General features: G+C 30.0%; 1 protein-coding gene across 3 annotated transcripts in view; it reads left to right on the plus strand.

Moving 5' to 3' along the window:
* The window catches only part of LOC126738445 (UDP-glycosyltransferase UGT5), an 83219-nt gene that overhangs the window by 41031 nt on the left and 24133 nt on the right, over positions 1 to 18055 (plus strand). For all 3 annotated transcript variants that reach the window (XM_050443796.1, XM_050443797.1, XM_050443795.1), the window contains exons 2-3: positions 16689 to 16894; positions 16958 to 17088. In XM_050443796.1, the coding sequence (XP_050299753.1) occupies positions 16693 to 16894; positions 16958 to 17088 (333 nt within the window). In that variant the 5' untranslated portion in view covers positions 16689 to 16692. The remainder of the gene's footprint in view (positions 1 to 16688; positions 16895 to 16957; positions 17089 to 18055) is intronic.

Raw genomic sequence — 18055 nt, forward strand, 5'->3', positions numbered from 1 at the left:
AGGAGTATTATGTAAACCAAGTCTGTTAAATTGGAAAAGTCCGCGATGTGGAATCGTAGAATCTGTCTAGGGATAAGAGGAACTTCTGCAACTGGTACTTGCCAATATGCTGATCTAATGTCCAAAGTTGAAACGTGCTTGCTCTAAGAAAGTTCATCAGTCACGTGGGGAAGGGGATAAGTATCGTGCTCACAGACAGTATTAACCTTGCGATAGTCTACATAGACGCAAAATGAATCATCCTTCCAAGGCCACATTTCAAGTCAGAGTACAGTTTACTAGTTTCGAGGCGTAGGGTGGAAGTAATTGAATCAACTTCCAATCAGGACCACCTTTGACTATTCGTGAAACACCTGAATCAAGAAGATCTAAGATCTTTTTACCTAGAATATCTACCCGCAAGTAAGAACGTTCATTATTCTGAGCATGGTCAAGAACAAAATTTAGAATGGGTTCAAATCGATTATCGGCGCTACCTAAGCCCTCATTCAGGCTTTAGACCGTCTGACCCAGTTTCTCGACTTAAAATTTAGACAAGTTCTGACAGTAATAACATCTGTCTTACGACGAAGACACGGAATAGAGTTACCGAGGCTCGACACAATCTTAGACTGCTTCACATGCAGAGTGGCAACACCAGCTGTAACCTCGAAGTCATGTCAAAAATCCGGTTCAAGAAGATTGGCACACCTAGATGGTTGGGAGTAACTTAACAGCTTCTCTCATTTCCTTAAGCGACACACGGAACGTAACTGGCTTACAGAAGTCACATCAACCAACGCCAGTTGATTCTGATAGAAAGGTGAAAGGTTTCGGAGTAAAATCTTCAGCCTTCTCGAAAATGGAACAATTAAGTCTTGTAAAGTAACCAGCTATAACTGATAGCACATTAATACTGATAGGATTTACCCTGAAAAAGATCTATATCGGATTCCAGTAGTACCTCTTTAGGAACATACCGCGAAATACGTTTAAGTATAAGTTCTTTAACATTTTCTAGAAAAGCACTCAGCGATAAACCTTATTTATCGCCGGAGAATTGCAAGTTCCATTTACTTGGACTACTTAGCTTGCAAGGTTAGAATTGAAAGCCTGGTTCTCCTGTGAGTCTTGTACCGCCACTTGGATATTATAAAATTTATATTAAAAGCGATTAATAATATTCAGCGGAAAACCATTATTAAAAGCGATATGTTTAATTAAGTTTAATTTAGCAAGAAAAGCTTCTTTAAAAAGAAGAAAGTTGAAAAGGCGATAAAAAAGGGAATTAAAAAAGGAAAATTTGCAGGAATGTGGGGAGTTCGAAGAGTATTGGATGATTCTCGTCTAGGGATCACCGTAGTCTGAGGATCACAGGACCTGATAATGTTGATTGCCATTTTCTCGATATCCCAGTAGTTTTCTTGACTCGAACTGATTTAAGAAGTTACCCAAGCTTTAGTTTCAGTAAACTGATTTTCATTATTATTTGCATTCTTTTGGTTTATAACAAAATAACCTGACCTGAGTCCTAAATCAAATCATTTAATACGCGCCTAAGTTTTTCCTGTAATCAACCACCAGAGATGCTTGCATAAATTCAAGTGAAGAGGTTAGTTACATAAATAATACTGGTTTTTAACGATTTAGTTAACAAATTTGCCGATATTATAGCCTAAAGATAAATTATTTTCACCACATCGATTATATAATTAATACCAGTGACACAGAATGCTTGGTATTTTAGGTTATTTTTAATGTTACGTAGGTGACAAAACTATTTTCAGAAATTAAAAAAAAAATAGAAAAATATAATTTGGATTGTAAAATGTATTGAATTACAAATCAATTTACAAAATTTACTTACATAAATTAATTATACGCTTCTAAAAGTAAACTACTGCTTTGTAAAAATAATGAACCCCACTAATAATGGCTCTCGAAAAGTATCACTCGTGTGGTCTGCAGAAAAAAAATATTTTCAAAGAAGCTTTATAGTATATTGCTGGAAATTATTGTCAAATATCTGGAACTTCTACTAGAGGTCGCAAGTTTTATAATAAATAAAGTAAAAGCATTCATACAACATTTTTCCTAGGTAACAGATTTACTAAATAATCAAATAATCAAATCTCAGTGATTTTAACGATTTAGGTCTCATTTCAAATAGCGTTAATTACTATACATATATACCATTCCTTATTATTATTGATCAAAGGCAATAAATATTGGGCGTTTTTTTTTTAAATTTTAATAGAATATGATGTATTATTTTAGCTAAATCTAGGAAGAAATAATAACTTTAGTCAGCAGAAATCACATCTTGATATATTGGTTCAAACTGAAGGTATTGGTAAAAAAATATTAGTAATAAAAAATATGCTCATTACTATAATTTTCTTAAGATTTAAATCCAGAGTGCCATTTTTAGTGGTCATCCGATACGAATCAACATGATACGATACAAATTAATCTGAAAAAGAAAAAAAAAGTTAGAAAAAACAATTGCTAAATTCAATAATTAAGGGCCATGTCACATACTTATTTGTGAGTTACTTATTATATTGGGTATTACGTCACTTATAGTAAAAATCAATTTAGAAATTTTTATCTCACATGCTCAACAATTGAAAAGAAGAAGAAAATAGACTTATTCACGTATTTAAAAGAAATATGAACTTAAATCTGTAACGATACCGTTCGATATACTTAATTTAATAATTTAATTTATAATGTTAAATGAAGATAAATGCTTAGCTACTTGTTCGGTTGATTTTCATAATACATGGATTCCTTTGCTAAAGAGAGAAGTAGATCAGGGTATTCTCAAAATTAATTAATGATTTAAAATATTTGATATTCATGTATTTTCTATGATTAATTTATATTTAGATCACACCCCTTTAATTTTAAAAAAGTAACCTTTGAAATTTTTGTTATCTTTCAAAATAGTTTGTCAAACTATTAATAAACCGTCAAATCATATAAAAAAGTATATAAAGTTTTTCCGAATTAGGAAGAAATTTTGATGAGACTACATCGCTGAAGATTTGAAAGATAAGTATATTTTATTTTTAATTTAATTTAATTTAACTTTAATTACCTTGATAACGGTAGTAGATATAACTACCGAAATGTTGGTTCAAATTAGGTATTTTTAAAAAAAGTAGGTCTTCTTGTTGTTTTTTATCGTTTTTTAATTGTAATATTCATAACAAAGTTAGGTAGGATATTGAAAAGAAGAAACGAGCTCAGAGATTAATAGATTGAACCTCAGCTCCTCAGGTATATAAAAAATCTATTATACCTCAAGTAAATTATTGTATTTAAAACTTATTGAACTTAAATTAAATTAAGTATATCGAACGGTATCGTTACAGATTTAAGTTCATATTTCTTTTAAATACGTGAATAAGTCTATTTTCTTCTTCTTTTCAATTGTTGAGCATGTGAGATAAAAATTTCTAAATTGATTTTTGCTATAAGTGACGTAATACCCAATATAATAAGTAACTCATTATGAATTCGTCACAACAATACAGATTTTACTTATACTGTGTGTTAATAAATCCAAAAAAAAAACATTGCTGAGAAAGAAGATATAAAAATTAAAAAAAAAAATTGGGCAAAATCCCATTATATTTATCATTCGTGATTTTACCACTAAAACTTTGGTACTACCTGATAGTAGTACTTTTAGCAATATAACGTTTTTAGAATGCATTATCTTGCTTTCTACAAGGTGTTCCTTAAAGACGTGCTAATATTTAAAGAGGTGATTCCTGGACCCATTTTAGGAAAAAAAGTTCCTATGAACATATGTCCTAAACGTCTTAACTTTCGAGATACAGGGTGTTAAAGTTTTCAAAAAAAAATCAGTTTTTAATAATAACATAAACAATATTGTAGACATTTTTATGAAATTTAGTACGTGTATTCTATGCATCAAGACGTATTTTTTGATGTGCAAAAACAAATATTTTTTTTGTCACTGGCGTCCCTACAGATCTTCTATTGGATATTTTTAGTAAAAAAAGAATACGGCACTGCTTTTTCTTAAATTAAAAATTATTTTTTAAATCCTCAATCACTTTTTAGCAAATTTGATATCCTGTTTTTTTGTCTTACATATGGTTTTCGCTTAAAAAAATAAAAAATAAAAATAATTTATTATTTAACTTTTTCTTAAAATAATCGTCAGGATAATTGGTGGTGTCCGCGTCTTGATGTATAAAATACATGTACCAAATTTCATAAAAATTTCTACAATATTGTTTAAGTTATAATTATTTTTAAAACTTTAACACCCTGTATCTCTAAAGTTAAGACTTTATAGTCGGATTACCGAACAGATGGAGTAAATGATGTGCGCGAAATATAGGCCCGCCCATCGATGCAAGCTTGGCAGACTTAGACGAGGAGAATTATGCCTACTTATTTTAAATTATTTTACCGTACAGCTTTGCTTTGTTTTCAATTTCAGTCTCTAAAAATTAAATTTGAATAAAAAAATTCATTGGTACACAAAACGTAAAAATCAACTTCTTTCAACTTTTTTTTGTCATTTTCACGTATAAATTCGCTCATCCTGGGACACACTATATATTAAAAATATTTAATAAAAATAAAATTAAATAAAACCCCAAGTCATGAACCCTATCGAGGCTCTAGGCCATACCTCCGGCACAGAACGATCACGTGACCACTCCATCTGTTTGGTAACCCAAGTATAACTTTTTTCTATCTTAAAATATAAGTTTTAAGATAGAAAAATTTCTCACGCAACTAACGCTTAAAAAAATGCTTTGAGATGCATCTGAATGCGTCTCATAAATGCTTCAGATAACTCTCTGAAGAAATCGTTAAAATGATTAACAAAACGTTAGAATTTGCGACTAAATATCAGGCATTGTATACTTAAATGCTATGAAGCTTTTTAATATTTTAAATAATAAACTTTGGTAAAGAAGCTGGTTAACTTTTTAAATCCTAATTATTAAATTGTTTATCACAAGGAAATTAAGTTGCACTAATAATACATCGTTTTTAAATATTTTGATGTAGGATCTAATAATAATATAATCTACATTTAATAATTTCTTGTTTATATTTTAATTTTTTTTTATAAAGTTCTTGTTTTATTTCACCCGTACCTTAACTTAAAAAATCAAACATAATACATCGCAACCTAGTTATAAGATTCGTTTATTTTCTTAATTTCACTTTCTTTGGCCACTTAACAAAGAAGATATTACTAAAGTACGTTAAGTAATACTTTCACCTGTACTATATTAGTATGTCAGTATAGTATAAAACCGATAATATACTTTAAGCTTATAATTTTATATACAGTATTTTTATATCAAAAGGAATTACTCTAATTATTAAAACAAAAGATGCTTATTTACACATGAAGGGGGAAGTTCAATTTTACATTTAATAAAGTTCTTTTAATAACCACCTCCTCTGAAATGGCTCATGGAAAATGGGAATCCCCCTCGTGAAACATATTATTGTAAGCAGTGTAAAATTATCTATTTACTATATATAAAGATATTTTTCAGATATTTTGTCAGGTATCTGAAAAATGTCTTTCCATTCGGGTTTTATAACTCTTGGAGACTTACGAGTCTTAGTTTACAAAAACGTCCACTCACTGGATCTACACACTAATCTTGAAATAAACTAGCAGCCTTCTACGATGACAAGCAAATATTTCTGGCTATTATTTAAATTCCTTTAAGGCAATTTTGACATGATTTAATACAAAGTTTCCTATAAAAAGCATTAGCACTTATATAATTTTTATAACTTTTACTGCCATTAATATTTCTCATCTGGTCATACAATAGTTTGTTTCTGGCTTTGATAACGTTTTAGTGAACTAAACTATAACTTGCTCACCATCCTAAGGACATGCTTAGTATCAGAATTTTAAACTCTGTCAATAAAACAGTTTCTGGAGATTTATTCTCGAACTCTGTTTAGGTGGAAAACTAAGTGATATTTACTAATAGAGAAATATCGGCCTCAAACTGCGACCTTCATGAAGTGGTATGTCCTAGATATCAATTAGGGCTGGTACACTACTTGAGATAAGCTTCACCGCATCATATCTCGGAGGCACGCACTTTAATAGAATCTCCATTAATTTCTCGGTCTTTATCTTGGCCAGACTTCTAGTTAAAGGAATCAGTTAGATTAAGCTTCCAGATATCTTTTACTGCTGATATCAATTGTAACAAAACACAGAAACATTCTGTCTCGAAAACACAATGATAAAGATACACAGCAAAAACTGACTGAAACGTCACAAAGCCTTCTAAAGAGAGATAAATAATTTGGAAAACCATAAAATACTTTAATTGTTCTGGCTGATCGGCATCAATAATTTAAAAGAACAATACGTGAAAGTAAGCAGCTACATAAAATGTAAAAAATGTTTTGAACATTAATTATTAAAAATTGAATATAAATAGAAAATTTGGCAAAGGCATTGGGGAACATGCAACTAAAATATTTTGATAGTTTCCCATATAGTCAAATGTTTAATATTTTCCTATTAGTTTTCGATCCGGTGATTCTCGGGATGGCTGGGCAACCTATATAGCAAGTGCCGCAAACCCTTAAATAATTAATATTTATCTATAGACGAGCTTATGGAGGCAAATTTAAATATATTTTTAAACTTACAATATCATTAAAATTTGACTATCTAAAATGTAGCTTTTATGGTTGCTACTGCATAATCATCCATTTTCGGGTAATTAAGACCTTAAAACGATAAATTAACACCAAATTGAATTAAAAATTACCTGTGTCTTAGCCTAGAAATTTAATTGATTGCATAATTCGTTAATTTTATAACTGATAACCAAGGCATGCTGTTTTATGTTAGGTTAAACCTAACATTTTTTTACAACTTTTCTTAATGCATAGGCATAACTTTTAATTTATAACTCATATACAGGGGCTTTTATAATTCATAATGCTTAAGCATAATTGATAATTTAGAATAAGAATTTTTATTTAGGTGGGCCAAATCGATGAGGTCAAGGCATATTTAGTAGCTATAGAGCTTTTCACAAAATAGGAAGTATACAATTCGGGAAATACGCATATTTGGGAAGCCGAAAATCCAAAAGCTACACGAGAGGCACACTCTCACCATAATTTTTCTGTTAATTATGGTACGGTCTCTAGGAAAATAAACTTATTAGACATATTTTTTTTAGTATATTTAATTTTAATTTTATTGAAAATGTGTTACCAATTTTGCTTTGCAATTTACATTTCATGTATATGCTTTTAATAATATTAAGCTCCTCCACATTTCAGACAAATTGTAGCTGACTTGTTGCCAAATATTTTCCAAATATGTTCATGCAGTCCTATCAGTGGCTTCTTCGATTGCCTGATTTTAATTTTACCTACTACTACCTTTTGGGAATGAATTGCGAAATAACTTAAGAATTTGAAAGTCGGTAAACTAAAATGTATAGAGAACTAGAAAATGCCAAGAGAAAAGTTTTTAAAGATTTTCTCCTGTATCTAAGTAAAAATCATGTAAATAACACGATTTCAAATATAAATATTAGTTTTCTTAACTTTTTTAATTACTAATAATTTATAGTTTCTGCATTAAATATTAAATTATGAATGAAACAATTACCCATATTTTTTTTTGAAGATATTGTGAAGTATAAATTTAACAGAAGATGTATTTTGTTTTGAACAAATAGATATATATCTACCTAAATTAGATTTTTTCTCTTTTATCTTATCCTCTTAAGATTTTTAGGCTCATTAAATCAACATAACTTTTATATAAAAGTTTTTTGTGAAAACATAATTCACATTGAGCAGAGAATACGAGCTGCATTTGCTCAAGTTACTTCACAAATGTTACATTAAGTCGAAAGAAGTTTTTAGGAATGTATTAATTTATGTTTTGAACAAAACGGAGGACCTATTGAACACCTAATGTAATAAGAATAAAATGATTAATATTTTTAATATGCTTATTTAATTATTATCGAGATTGTTTACAAAATGATTAAAGTTAACTGATATGTTTACATAATAAAAAGTTTGCAGAAAATTTTAGAACCATCTTGTATCCAGAATGATAACTTATTTCCAAAATCCATAAATCACGGAAGAAAACCATTTCAGCTTTGTTGTGCTGTATTCTAGCAACCAGTAATATAGTAAGCCTAGAGAGGGAATTGTACATTTGTGTTATTAGGCTAAAATTTGTTTTGTTATTTATTTTATACTGAAAGAGAATTTAAAGAGTTGAGAATTTAAATCTTGTTAATTTAGTAAGCAAACCACAAAAGTGAAAATGGCACAAGGTGAGCTCTTAGGGTATTACTAAACTTTCAAAGCACTTTTTTACCAAACCTGACCTTTTCTGGTATGTTGCTGTTTTAAGTTTTAAAAAGGCCACCATAAGTAAGTACCCCAAATGTGGAAAAAATAATACCTTGTTCAGAAGTTATAGGTGAATTTAAAAATGGCATATTTGCTAAATTACCCTGTATGTATAATAAATTTTAATAATAATAACTATACAATTATAACTTCTATTTGCATCTAGAATAAACTTTTCTCAATAAAACACCCTATATACTTTATGACTTTATTTAAATAAATAAATATACATAGCTTCTGGTTTAAACTTGATGAAAATCATCCGGTAACATCAATCTGATATTTACAAAGCTAATTTACTATGTACCAATTATACAATCTAGCTTAAAGAAAAAGTAATGTTGTTTTGTGAAACAGTTGTTGAATTACTTGCTTTATTATGTTAACAGAATCACTCTTTTATTCCAAAAATAAAAGATAAGCCGATATAGTGGGATTATGGTTTCAATATTATTATACAAAATCAAAAAAAGTTATTTCATGACTTCTCGTAAGAGCTGGCACGAATATTGTAATTCTCTAAATAAAAATACACCAAATATTGGTCCAATATGAAAAAAATAAAATCCTTTACTAAAAATGAGGCAAATGTATCTATCTAAGTTGGTCCTGAAAAAGTAGGAAAAATATTAATTAATATAACGCCATCATCTGTTAATATATTTTTTAAATCAATGGTTAATAATATTTTACGTAAATATAACTCGCTAGCATGCAGAAACTCGCTTAGAACTATATAAGAGCTTATTCATGCTGCTATATAATATTTTTCAACCGCATATCTTCAAACTCATAGGCAATATAGACAGGCGTCTCTAAGCTTACACTAACGCTAGAGGTGGAAATACTCGGTATTAAGTTTTTCAGTGTTCTTATTAACAACTTTAGTTGTTTTCTTATTTAAAACTAATCAATCAATAAGTTTATCTATATTTGCCGATAAAAGAAAGTGTCAGAAATTTAGGGTAATGCAAAACTTTTAAACCTATATGTACCCATAATAAATGCGAAAGAGCTAGCTTTCTTTTAGGGTGCTTAGCAGAACAAAGTTTTACTTTTTTATTGAGCTAGTTTTGCACATAAATACTAAAAAAAATTGATAGAGTATGACATAAAGCTATTAGAATTTGCCTAGGGGCAACAAAAACAATCCTTCTCTAATACGATATCTGGAGAAGCTTTAGAAGCCTCTCTCAAAGAGTATATTTGGCATCGAAATATTTTTTTAAGTTAATACAAAAAATACGGCCGATTATTAACAAAATTTATAAATCATATAAAAATATTATCTCTTTACTTTATTGGTCAAAAAAGAATAAAAACTTTTTGGCTACCTCGTATGAAAAATATAAAAATAATATATAGAGCAATATATCAGAGAGCAAAATTGTAATGAACTGAATTATAATCTTCTACTCTTACCTAAATTTTTATTTTCCTTCATTTGTCTTCCGATGTGATTACGTCTGTAGTTTCTGTCTTTCCCATCTACTAGTAGGTAATACGTTTTTTTAAAGTAAGCAAAACAAATGAGTCACACCCGACGACCCTCTTCGGCTCTTCATGCGGTGAAGTGCGTGCCCACATAACACATAAGATACATTCTTATGTGTTATGTGTGCGTGCCATACCCCTCAATATTATTCTATGGTGCGTGCCTTCATTCTGCTTTTCGTATCTAGCGGGTACGGTTGTTAATCGATTAGTGCGAGCCCCGCGTTCAAAAAATGCCGCGTAAAATAGATTCGGGAAAAAGTGCCAAAAAGCGGGAATTAAGTGATATTTTGGAAGAATTAAACGAGATGAGGAAAAGATTGAAAGAGGCTCTCTCCTCACCTACCCCAAGTAAGTACTTTAGATGTACGTTATTAATAAAATTGTTATTGCCTTGTTATATTAGAGGGTGAATGAATAGGGGTCCGCCAAGGCCAAATTTTTATTTACCCCATAATCAGTTATTTTAATATGCCAATAAATGGTGAATGGGCTCAGGGCCTAATTTTGTTCATTCCATTATGGCATTACAGATAAAGATAACAATATTATATTTTGGTTTACCATTTTGCCGAGGGCAAACTCTAATCTTATTTTGATATTTTGCCGAGAACAAACTACAATCTTCTTTTATTATTTTGCCAAGGGCAACAAATTTTAGTGCAATTTGGGCCAAGGGCCAAAAATTGACATTAATATTATTTTATTTTTTCTTTTTGTACCAAGGGTATAAAAACGACAGGTTATGTAATCACATCCCTATTTACGCATTTCCGCCGGGGTGGATACCTTATTAAATTAATTCATTTAAATTAATCATTGAAGATGGCACACTCAGTACCCAATCTAAATTATGCGTCTAATAATCAAAAATAAAATAAACACATTTGAGAGATCTGTTCTGTTTATATTAACACCATTAAAGTTTTTATTATGGGTTTATACATAAGACGCAATTAATATGGTGGGACGAGCCTCTTTTTTGGTCAGCACTTCTTATAACTGAGGGTAATTAAGGATGTTGAAAGTTAAAATGTTACAAATAAATTATATTTTGTTTTGTAAATTTTATTTTGGGTTCTCTCTATAGAGTATTGCTTAAGAGTTTTTTTACATGTTGTTTTCATTATTTATGTAAATGTAAGATAAAATTGGCAAGGCCATTCAACACTACAACTAATAATCATAATCCAAAATAAACATAATCATTATATTAATGTAGTCTTAAGAAGATTCTCTATTCCAAATTCTTCTAAAGAGGAGGAAAAAATAGTGTTTGTTAATGTGGGTGACACTAAGACAGAAGACAAAACCGATTTTAACATGAACGACAATGCAGATGATGAACCACCTACCTACCTCGAGGAGGAAAATGGTGATCCTATTTTGGAGGATGAATTTAAGCCGTTGGGAGCCAAACCTCCTATGGATGATGCAAAACTGGGTGCTGAATTAGATAACGAAATAGTAATAAGATGGCAGTCATATTTAGTAAAAGGGGTAAGCTTAAAAGAACGTAAGAAAATTATTGAAAAGTTTAATTTACCGGCAAACTGTCAGCAATTACTACCTCAATAGTCAATGAAGAAATGTTGGCCTGCCTTCCTGATACAAAAGACAAACATGACAGCAAGAAAGCATCTATCGATATCAAAAAGAAACAATTCTCAGGTCCACTGGCTCCCAAAGCCTCAACATCGGGCCTCTCGACCTTTAACCTACCCAAACCGATTCAAACAACTACCAGACGCTTCCAAACAAATACAAATTCAATGAATTTAAACTACCAGCGCGGAGTGTTCAGATCCAGGATGAAAGGGAGGGGGACACGTATGGCAACAACGAGAAGACCGTACCAGACCAACCCTTACCGCAAAAACTAAACTTGGTAAATACAAATATTAAATATGCGAGTCGCTTGCAAAACTATTTACCGGTTTGGCAAGACTTAACTAATGACAGATTCGTACTTCAATACATAAACAGAATTCGAATAAAATTAGTTCAAGAACCTATTCCCGTAAACATTAGATCTAAATTTGCATATTACGGAACTAGAAGATATCGGTGCAATTTTAAAATGTGCATACAACAAAAACGAATTCCTGTCAACATTTTTTCTTGCCCTCAAACCAAATAATAAACAACGATTCATTCTGAATTTAAAGAATCTTAATTTCTACATTCATGCACCACATTTTAAGCTCGAGGACAGAAGAACGGTAGCAAAACTCCTCTTAAAAGATTGTTTTGTAACTAAGATAGATCTAAAAGATGCATATTTCCTTCTTTCTATTCACAAATCCTCTAGAAAATACTTGAGATTTAATTTTAATAATCAACAATATGAATTTAATTGTTAAATTACTATCAATAGTCAAAGATAGTCAAGAAAAAACTGACAATAAAAAGTCGTGATTTTGTAAAATTGTCAGGTACTTTAATAGCTGCTTCTCCTGCAATACCTTTTAGACAGCATCACCTAAAAATTTTAGAAAGAGAAAAATGTATGGCCCTTAATCTTAAAAATTATAGTAATTATATGGCCATCACCTCAAAAATTAAAAAGGAACTCTTATGGTTCCAAAATAATTTAGATCATTGTGAACACATAAAGAGTCTAAAATTTAGTTTAGAAATATTTAGCGATGCTTCTTCTAGAGGCTGGGGTGCCCTTTGTAGTGAGGGAAAGTGCCATGGGTTTTGGGGACCAAGTGAATGTTCATTTCACATTAATTATCTTGAAATTAAAGCTGCTCTTTATGGTATTCAATAATTTTGCAAAGAATTAAGAAATATAAAAGTCCTATTACGCGTTGATAACAAAACTGCTATTGCCTGTATAAACTGACGAGGCAGTGTAAAATTTGGTACCCTTAATGAAATTACTCAAGAGCTATGGAATTATTGTTAAGCGAATCAAATTAAAGTTTTTGCATAATACATAGCATCGTCGGAGAATAAAGACGCCGACCTAGAATCTAGAAGTCTAGCTATAGAAACAGATTATGAATTAAAAAATCAAATTTTTCAAAAACTAATTCATAAATGGGGTACACCGGAGATACATCTCTTCGCAACCAAATTAAATACAAAATGCAAAAAATATATATCTTGGTTCCCAGATCCCAATTGTTTTGAAGTTGTCTTTACGGTTTCTTGGAATAGTTACTTTTATGTATCTCCCCCTTTTTCTTTGATAACAAAGGCATTAGAGAAAATAATAGAAGAAAAAGCTTGTGGTATATTAGTGGTACCTAACTGGCCGACCCAGCCTTGGAATCCACTCTTTTTTAAAATACTTTAAGAAAACGGTTGGTTTTTGGTCCAGACAAAAACTTACTGCTCTCTTCTTTTATGCAAGGAGATTTTCCTGGTGGCAGGGAAGTTATACGGAGGGCTCTTATGAAAAGAAGCGTTTCCGAAGCAGCTATCCCTATCATGATTTCCTCAATTAGCGAGGGGACTCTTAAACAATACTCTACCTGTTATAAGAAATTTTGGAGTTATTGTATTAGTAATAATATCGATATGTTTGCATATGACCTGAATATTGACTTAAATTTCCTGTTAGAAAAGATTAATAAAAACTTTTCATATTCATCTATTATTATATACCAGTCAGCTCTTAATTTAATCTTTTCTGTGGATAACAAGGACGAAATTATTATAAAAAGATTTATAAAAGGTACTTACAACACTATACCGCCTCAACCAAAATATGCTATTACTTGGAGTTTAGATCCAGTTCTAAAGTATAGCTTCTCTTTTTCCACTGGAAAATCTTAGTATCGATAAACTTACAAAAAAATTAGTTACCCTTATGCCTATTACAACAGCTCACAGAGTTCAAACCCTAAGTAAAATAACGTCAAATAATATATTTCGTTCCACGGACAAAATCGAAATAAGAATTTTAGAAAAAATTAAAACTTCAGGTCCAAACAAATTACAGCCTACCTTAGTTTTTCCATATTTCAAAGAAAAATTAGAAATTTGTGTAGCCACAACAACAGACTTTTATATTCAAAAAACTTCCTTACAACGAGGCAAAATTAATAACCTTATTCTAACACAAAAAAAACCATTTCACGCTGCTTCGTGTCAAAGTATCAGTAGATGGATAAAAGCAGGCCTTAAAAATAGCGGCATTAATATTGAACGGTTTTCAAGTCATAGTGTAAGGCATGCTTCGACCTCAACAGCCATTAGGTGTGGGGTCAATATAAATACTATAAAAAATACCGCTGGCTGGAGTTTAGAATCTGAGGTGTTTCTAAAATTCTATAACAGGCCTGTCGGTGAACCAAATGAAATTTTTGCTATTACAATTCTTAAATTAGCATTAGAAAAATAACAAACTATTTTTAATACACATCCTACATCATTACTATTTTGTTTAGGGGTTATGTTCGGTTTATATTTTATATTTTACACTATATAACGTTGTCTTAACGTAAGTATTGTGTTGTTATTATTATTTAGTTGATCATACCAATATTAGGTATAATAAATTTATAATGAAAGCAAAACGATGGTAGTTTTTACTTTCTTATATTTTCTTTTAGGCAAAATTGCTTTAACAAACTTTAAACATCTACAGACGTAATCATATCGGAAGACAAATGAAGGAAAATTTAAAGATTAATCGAATACCATACTTACCTGTATGAAGATTAATCATAATTTTCCAAACTTGTCTTCCGATATGATTACGGCCCACCCACCTCACTATACATAAATCCCCTGCTTCCTTGCAATTTTGCGCTCTAAAAAAAAAAAAAAAAAAAAAAAAAAAAAAAGAAAAGCAGAATGAAGACGCGCACTGCACGGCATGAAGAGGGTCGTCGGGTGTGACTCATTTGTTATGCTTACTTTAAAAAAACGTATCGCCTAGATGGGAAAGACAGAAACTACAGACGTAATCATATTGGAAGACAAATTCGAAAAATTATGATTAATCTTCATACAGGTAAGTATGTTTTTCTTTTGTTGCTGCGCACTTGTGGAACCAACTGCCGGAACAGATCAAAACACGTAGCAAGAAGGGTTTCTTAAAGCATGTCAGATTAAAATTACTCTATGAACAAGGCTCTCAACCTTAGGAAATCAAACATGTCATTAATAATACAACATACTTCAACAGACTTCAGCGTCATATCATATTATATTATAATAATCTTTTTTTTTTCTCGCTTTTCCCGTGGCCAGGCTGCCCTTACTGTCGCCCCTCGCTTCTGCCTCCCTAATTGCTAATTTTTTGTTTTTTTTTCATAACTTAACATTATATTTCTAGTAGTCGTTTTAAATTCTTTCATAGACTAAATACTAATGATAGTGCTTGCATCTGCCATGCATTAATTCTTTTTTTTTTTAGTTTAGTTTTTATATAGAATTATTTAGAAATATTTAGCTGTTTTGTTTGTTATGTATAGAATACTTCACATATGCTTTCCTTAATATAGGGAGCATGTGAAGCGGTTTTTTTATAATCGATGAACTGTCCTTTTTGTCATACTTTTTTTTTCATAAAATGTATTCTTTTTTTTTCTTATTTTGACAAACAAACGATTTGTATTTGTATTTATATTCGATTAATTTTTAAATTTTAATTAGAGAGTGATAGTGTTCTGAATATGAATGATGTTTGATATTGATTTGATTATGAATGTGATATGAACTGATGGTTCTAAGTTAGATAAAGATCTATCTAACTTAGTGCTTTTGTATGTGTGCTTTTTATTATCTTATATTTAATTTTATACATTCGGTCCAAATAAATGTAATGAACAGAATTTTTACTGCTGAGGCAGCAGCCATACTCGGTGTCTTAAAATGGGGCATATTAAAAAATTAAAGATATATTGTAATAAATAAATTAATTAATTAATATTGTAATTAATAAATAATAATATTCACAATAAAGTCTTATACATCTGAAAAAAAATTTGCACTATAAGAAGAAATTGTTTGTTGGTTTTTGACAGAAATATTAATCTTGCTGCATACATTACAGAACAAAAATATTAAATATATTTGGACTAAAGCTCCGATCTAAAGAGATTATGGTATACCTAGAAACTGTTAATAAAGCTAAAAACAGAATGAAAAACAGCCCATGAGAAACAGTCCAGTAAGGTTTGCAGTTTTAGATGTAAATTTATATTAGCGTTGAGGCCGTGAATTGGAATTTCAAATAATTTACTGAAAATACTTTTAAATATATTTCTGGTAGATGAAATATAAGAAGGGATACTATCGGTAATAAACAGTGATCATTCCATGTATCTTCGTAAGTGTATCTAGTATTAATCTTTAGAAGATATTCAGAACTGGCACTATTTATCCATGACGAATAATGAATAATGTATGCTATCAATTACCCTGATATTTTTCACAATATCTATGGACATGACTGGCGGATATTTTTAACAATTCATAAGATAGAACGTAAGTACTAATCAATAAAATAAAATTCATGTTCTCGGTAACCGGTAGGTTAAATTTAAAAAAAAGAAGCGCTGTTTTGTAAAAAATTTAATATCTTTTCAGAACAAGTATAACAGCATACCTAATTTTTTTGTAATTTTCATATTTAAAGCCATAAACTTTGATGGACTATTTTTGATGGGTCACCGCTCAAATTGTGTCTATATAGCTAATCCATCTCCTAAGTGATACAGCCCTTATGAATAAATGAAATGAAATAAATACTTGTTAAACATTTAAGCTACAAAAAACGTGAATATAAAAGAATAATTTTTAAATTTTTTTTTCAGAAAAATGATTTTAAAATGGCTCACCTTTTTCACCATTTTAATACTAACTGTGATAAACTACTGTACCTGTGCAAACATATTGATGATCACAATGGGTGGTACCAAGTCTCACAAGATTCCTTTTTGGGAACTAGCTAGAGGACTAATACCTAGGGGACATAACGTCACATTCTTAAATGCTTTTCCTAGGGATTTTTATATAGAAGGTATATTTATTAATATTGACGTATTTCTTCGAAAAAAAATTTTTTGTATGTTTGTTCTTTAAGGCTTAGAAGAAATTACCCCTACAAGTTATGTAGTGTACATAAGAAACTTTACAAATTGGGATCTAGTAGGAGCTAAAATAAAAGGAGAAGAACCAATACCATTGCTTGACATGATTAAATTTGGGTATGAGGTAGGAACTTTTTCTTTTTTAATTAAATATTAAATCTTATCAGATATTTATTAAATATAGTTAAACATCTAGAGTTAAACAATGACAAAAAATATAAATATATTTTATTAAAAAACTGGCCATATTCTTAAAGAAATAATAAAATTGTCGTTTGGATTATTCATATTTCAATAGTTGTTTCAAATTGGATAAGGCTTAGTTTTGTCCTTACATAATGGACTAGCCGTTATTTTCTGTATGTTGTCCCAAAAAAAAGGATAACATATTTTAGCGAAAATGGAAATACGTTAATTATTCTCAAAGTTTTTAAGCCGTTTTAGTTTAATTTGGTAGGTAAGGTTCATTAGTTTATTTAGCGTTCTACTTAATATAAGTTTAATACTATTGCTTATAAGATCTAGTTCTTAGTAGTTTATCCTATTCAAGGACCTTATTGGACCTCCAATTTAAGGTATGGTAAGTGAACAATTTGAAACTCAACGATTTTTAATTTTTTTAAGAGAAACCTTAAGGCTTACATTAGATGTATTAAATCAAATAAAAATTTAGATAAACTATAAATAAACAAAAAATAAATAAAATTTATGCTGTATATAGACGACACTTCTATGCCACAATTAATTTTTTACCAAATTGCCTCGTTTAGTTTGAAAAGTTGAGATTAATATTGAAATGTCAAATTATTGATGTAACCTATTTTTTAATGTTGTATCACTTTCCCGGGTTAGGTATGGTTATTGTTTAATTCAATGATTGACCAAAAAGAAACTCATGTTTAAACCACAATTTAAAAATTACTTACGTTATTACCTATTAATTATTAACTTTTATTTAAACATTATGGAATTTTGTCAAATATCTTTGTAGAAAATTATCATACTGAAAAGTTTTTGTATTGCAAGGTTTTCAAAATGATATTATTTAGTAGCAACTTCAACTCTCACAATTATTGGTGTCCTTTGGCAGA

This window comes from Anthonomus grandis, chromosome 7 (genome assembly GCF_022605725.1).
Source record: "Anthonomus grandis grandis chromosome 7, icAntGran1.3, whole genome shotgun sequence".
In the NCBI taxonomy this organism is placed as follows: Eukaryota; Metazoa; Arthropoda; class Insecta; order Coleoptera; family Curculionidae; genus Anthonomus; species Anthonomus grandis.